Source organism: Musa acuminata, chromosome BXJ1-9 (assembly GCF_036884655.1).
Source record: "Musa acuminata AAA Group cultivar baxijiao chromosome BXJ1-9, Cavendish_Baxijiao_AAA, whole genome shotgun sequence".
NCBI lineage: Eukaryota > Viridiplantae > Streptophyta > Magnoliopsida > Zingiberales > Musaceae > Musa > Musa acuminata.
Window position 1 is genome coordinate 13,452,957 of NC_088335.1, and position 6,015 is coordinate 13,458,971.

Genomic DNA, 6,015 nt, shown 5'->3' on the forward strand with positions numbered 1-6,015 from the left:
AGGATAGTAGTCAGCCAACCAAGATGCATTTTGCAGGGCATCACAGAAAAAACTAGTTCTAGACCAGGCAAAGCAGGAGGAGATCGATGAAAGACATCAGAGAGGAACAACAAGAGTATCTTCAAGTTTCTTGGCCACCTGGGGGAGATCAGCGCTGGCATTTCGCACAGTAGTGGAGTTCCTTTGTCATCGGAGATGCACATACATAGCAGAAGCAATAGCCACACCTTCAAATGAAGCGGTAGAACGCATTAGCTCAGTCTACAAACAGATCAGTGAAGATGATGAGGAGATGAGAGACAGGAAATAGCAGTCGTGGTTAGTCAGATCAATAACATATATAAAAGTTTGGTCTTCGCCTGCCATCAGGATCGTGCCACTAAAATTCCTGGGGAAGAATCTACAAGACAGGTCCAGAATTAGTCTTAATTACAAAAGGGAGAAATATCATGCCAAAGATATATATATATATATATATATATATATATATATATATCATGAACTTGATTCCTAATGTGTAAAGATGCCTAGCATGTCTACAAATATTTTCATACAGAATACACAATATTTTTTGCAGGATTATATACTCTTCTTTGTATCATTACAACATGACTTGTTCTCTGCCAACCTCCAAAATATATTGTTCTTTGCCAATGACACCCTTTATCCTTGCAAAGCTTCAAGGTAGGAAATACTATCTATGTTCAATAACCTTACTTTATATACTGGAAAACTCTGCAAAGCAGGCTATAAAAAGAGCATGTTTACCATTGACGACACTTATCTTTTGATGCAGAACATGATGCATGAAGAACTCAATGATTTTTCTGAGATGAAAAGATCCAAAATGGTGAAATATGTTTTACGCTATTTTAACTTCTCATATGCGAAATAGGAGGCTCATATTGCTACCTTGAGGTCCATTAGACTATGAGTGGAAATGACAAACTGAAGGGTGATCATACATGAAGAATATGAAAAGCATTATTCTCAAAAACCAATGAGATCATATCAAGATAGGTACTAACAATTCTAATTCAAGAAAGTAGGATTGCTTTACATTGAGTTATGACACAAGAGCTTTGAAATCTGCAGCTAGTGCTTTGTTCTTAGCTTGGTTTTGGCTTAACTATAGTTGCCATCACTCCATCTAGTGCTTTGTTCTATTTAAGTCATTATTTTCTCTTAATCAAACAAATAACGAATAATCACTCCATCTTTCACTTAAAACAAAAGATAATAATAATGATAATAGAGGAACATGGAGTTCAACTATAGTTACCATCACTCCTGATGGATTAAGAAATTTAAGAAACTAAATTGGTTGGCTTAACATTCATGATAAATCAAAGCTATCAAATGCATGTATGTAAAACAAAGGTGTTCTGAAGGAAAGACAAGAAAACACCTGCACATCATGAACATACAACCATCAATCTTCTCCACATAGATCCTACACTGGGGGCACCTCTGCCATTTGCTATCAGTAGCCAATTTCCTCATCAAAACATCCTCTCTCGTTCTCTCATCCTTTCCCAATTCCTGAAATCCCTTGCAGCAAATCCCCGCATGCCATGGCACCTTACATTGAGCACAAAACATCCTATGACAGTGGGGGCACTCCGAGTTGGTGATCAGTTGTTTATCTGTATCAGCGCCATCATATACCAGCAATGCCGAGCATTCCTTGAAGGGGCAGTAGAACTTTTGGGTGCCAAGAGCCGATTCGCACAACCCTATGCCCCATCGATGGAAAACGCCCTCCGGTAGAATAAGCTTGCACATATCCGGCTCCAAGATCCCATCTTTGCACCTCGGGTCAGGGCACGAGATGACCGTCACGTTCTCCTCGACCTTAGCGGCGACGTACTGGCTAATGCAGCTCGTGCAGAAGATGTGCGAGCAGGACGACACGCTGAAGCTCTCATTGAGTCGCTTCGTCTCCATGCAGATAGAGCAGTGAAACTCGTCGTCCGCGAGTTCATCGTATCCCTTTTCATGACGAGGGGCATCATTTATCACCGGATTTGTTCTAGATTTCCTCGCAGGGACTCGAGCATGATCCTGTTCTCCACCAATCTTTCTCTTCATAACACCTTTCTCAACAGCGATCGTGGATTGTTCCTTTCCCTTCCCAGTATTTGGCGTCAAAATCCTCTTGTTCTTCTCCCCCGCAGCAACCTTTTCCTTCTCTTTCGCCCGGCCCACGCCACTGGCGACGCCCGAACTAACGCCGTTCCGATTGACTGGAACAGAGGTGGTCGGAGTCGACTGCGGCTTCGTATCCTTGTTCGATTCATCGACCGGGTTTGCCTTTTGCGGAAGGGCGTGTGACCTCAAAACCACCTTGTTCTTCGCCTCCACCGTCGCACCCGTCCGCAACATGATATCGCTCCCGCCGAAGCCCAAGCCGGCGACAGTCGAAGCGGCTCCTCGATCCACGTTCAAGGGCGCCGAGCCAGAGTCGCTGGAAATCAACCTCCACGTTTTATCCTTCACCAGTGCAACGGCCGCGTCTTCATCTTCCACCCCCCCCGAGGAACTTATAGCAAAACCCTAACCGCCCCGTGCCCACCGACCGACAGAGACGAGCGGAGGAAGCAATGTCGAGCGGTGGAAGACACGACGTAAATGTTCGGAATTGGCCACGAATCCTGCCCAGACTTAAATGCAACTATGCCACGTGTCCCAGGACGCTGGGCGGTTCCCATTGGTCATCGATAGCCCAAGAACAGCCGTTGATCGAGCCGATCAAATATCTTGAGAGACGATCTACTCTCTCTCTCTCTTTGCATTGATGCATATTGGGTGATGAAAATAGTTGTTTAGTCTAGAATCTGAATTCATAGAAATAAAAAAGAATGTTACAACTCCTATGTATTAAAGAATATAATTATCTCCTTATTTATCAATTAAATTTAATAATTTATTAAATTAATTTTAAATATCGCATGGAAGTTACATTTCATGTGGGCAATATTCAACAAGAAACAACAAAATTATAAAATCTTAATTATTTCGAGTCAACTACAAATTGAAATATGTAAAAACTGATATATAATTAAATTAAAAATATTTTTATTAATAATTATTTCTTCTCATATTACTAATAATTATTATTAGTTTACCTCTTCTAAGTACTGATGAGGGTAATGAATACGATAAGACTTGCGTGACACCCGCTAACGTCCCACTCCCCTGTTAGTCAAACACCACATGACTGACACGGGTCGAAACGCCAACCGAGGCCCATTAACGATCGCTCAGGTTCGATTCCACACGCTACGTCGATAGCAATGTCAGACGTCATCAGAAGGTACGACCCTACCCCCTGTGGGCAGGCACACTAGGTAACATCGAACTCCCCCATAAATACCCTTGCATTCTAAACGAAGGGGGGACACAAAAAAAAACAACCCCGCCATGATTATTTACTGACTTGATCGTCGGAGAGGTCGGGTCGAGTTCTCCTGTCCTGACCTGTGTGCAGGGACGAAGGCGAGGTGTTTCTCTCCGGGCGCGTTGGCCAGGAATCTCCTCCTGAAGGAATCAATGACCCGTCATCCGGACCCGAACCAAGTCACGTCGGCCCCATGGTCACGGCTAAAAAGTTGTTTACACTAACATAATGGCGCTAGAAGGAGGGCCGATGTCAAGGTATCGCCAGGCCGACTCGGTCGAAGCCGCAGTCAAGGGGGCGCATCCGGTCGGGGTTCCAGGGGAACATCCCTCGCGGATAGGTCTTCGTGGTGAATACCCCACCGCAACTTCGGAGCGCTATTGGCGAATCTTCAACGACCAGGGCTTGCTACCGCCCGACGCCCCCTCCACCGAACCACCGCCCGTCTCGTCCGAAGCCTTTCTCGACCTCACCCATCAGGTCCAAGTTCTAACCGGTATGATACAGTCCATTATTCCACTTGTCTCAGGAACGCTGTATCCCCCGGCCACAGAACCGATGCGACAGCAGGAGTCGCCTGCTCAGGCTCAGGCGTAGCCCCTGGAGCTTCCCACTTCGCCTCGGGTCCCGTCGTCCCCGCTCACTGATCGAGTCACGACGGACCAGAGGGGCCACCCTCAACCCGAGGCCTTTCCTTTGGCCTCGACGGACTCCCTGCGAGCCTAATTGCTCCTCGTTAGTCAACGGCTTGACGAGGTACAGAAAGAGATCCGCAGGTCGAGAGGAGAGCTCGGGGAGGACATACATCAGGGATCCCCATTCGTCCCCGAAATACGGGATCAGACGGTCCCACAAAATTTTCATCTCCCCTCTCTCGACACGTACGACGGCTCCACCGACCCATCGGACCACGTAGCCGCCTTCCGTACCCAAATGGTACTGTATGGTACTTCTGACACTCTGATGTGCAGGGCGTTCCCCACAACACTAAGGGGACCAGCCCGCACATGGTATGGCGGCCTAAGGACTGGGACCATCGCCTCATTCGACCAGCTCGCTAGAGATTTTGAGCTCCACTTCCTAGCCAGCGCACGACCAAAACCGTCCGTTGCCTTGCTTCTCGGACTATACCAGAGGGAGGACGAGTCCCTCTCCCACTTTGTGAACCGTTTTGCCACGCAGATCCGGGGATTATCCGACGCTCACCCCTCTCTATTGATGCAGGCGTTCATGACAGGACTACGACCTTCCCGATTCTTCTGGTCCCTCGTTGAGAGACCCCCCTCCGCGGTACCGGAGATGCTTCAGCGGGCAAACCAGTTCATCGCGGCTGAGGCTTGGATGGCCGGAAAGCAGGAAAAGCACACGAGGGTTAGACCGGAACTGGCTCGCGGGCAACAGCCTGCCGCGACTAGGTGCAGGCTGGACCAATTCGACCTACCCGCTCCGAGGCCTCCTCTGCCCCCCCTAGGCACCTCTCGAATGGAGATATTTCTCCAGATAAAAGAGAGAGGGTTACTCAGGGCTCCTGTTCCGATGAAAAACCCGTGGGAGCTCGCCGACCAGTCCAAGCATTGCAGCTTTCACAGGCAAAATGGGCACGACACCGAAGACTACCATGAACTGAAGTGGCAGATCGAGGAGCTCGTCCGCGCGGGCCACCTCAGTCGGTACATCCGACATAACGGGGAGCCCTCGCCTCTCCCGGAGGGCCCCGTGGAGCGCCACATCGATGTCATCACCGGAGGACCGACGGCTGGGGGAACCAGTATGTCGGGAAGAAAGGCATACGCCCGTTCTGCCAGGATCGACGCTCCCCAACGTGGTCCCGACCCCAAGGTCGCATTCCCTCCCGAGGACGTCAAGCCACCGGAGCACGACGATGCGCTTGTGATAATGGCTCGAATCGCTAACGCCCAGGTGAGGAGAATCATGATCGATACCGGAAGCTCGGCCGACGTGCTCTATCTGGACGCCTTCTGGAAGTTGGGATTAATAAAAGAATCCCTAAAGCCTATCTGCTCAGTGCTCATGAGGTTCACCGGCGACTCCGTCTCGCCATCGGGGACTGTCACCTTGCCCCTCACCTTGGGAGCGTCGCCCCGAACAAAGACGGTGATGTCCACCTTCTTGGTGGTAGATCTTCCTGCTGCCTACAACGCCATCCCCACCCTCAACAAAATCAGAGCTGTAGTCTCCACCTATCATCAAACGGTGAAGTTTCCTACCCCCGCCGGGACAGGCGAAGTTTGGGGAAGCCCCTGAGAGTCCAGGCGATGCTACCTGACGGCGGTCTCACTGCACAAAAAGGCAAGGACCGACCAGCCTCTTGAAGACCCGAGAGAAGAGAAGCGGACGACGCCACACCCGGAGCCGATGGCGCCCACTTGCGACGTGCCATTGATGGAGGATCGTCCGGATCGGACGATCCGGGTTGGGTCGGAACTCCCGAGGCAAGAGCAATAGCAGCTCGTCGGTTTCTTATAAGAGAACGCAGATGTCTTCACCCGATCGCCATCCGACATGATCGGCGTCGACCTTGAGACCGCCCAGCATCACCTGAATATATCACCTTGCGCCCGGTCGGTAAAACAGAAACCACGACGACAAGCCCC

General features: G+C 49.5%; 2 protein-coding genes across 2 annotated transcripts; one reads left to right on the forward strand and one right to left on the reverse strand.

Moving 5' to 3' along the window:
• Window positions 1-2,526, reverse strand: LOC135593333 (uncharacterized). Its single transcript, XM_065083295.1, has 2 exons — window positions 1,409-2,526; window positions 1-227 (listed from the first exon to the last, which is right to left on the reverse strand). Exons 1-2 carry the CDS (start codon window positions 2,383-2,385, stop codon window positions 149-151), a joined length of 1,056 nt encoding a protein of 351 aa, XP_064939367.1. The 5' UTR covers window positions 2,386-2,526; the 3' UTR covers window positions 1-148.
• Window positions 2,527-4,333: 1,807 nt separating this feature from the next.
• LOC135594081 (uncharacterized) lies at window positions 4,334-5,665 on the forward strand. The gene has a single exon (XM_065084503.1). The coding sequence runs from the start codon at window positions 4,334-4,336 to the stop codon at window positions 5,663-5,665; it is 1,332 nt and encodes a 443-aa protein (XP_064940575.1).
• Window positions 5,666-6,015: the final 350 nt, after the last annotated feature.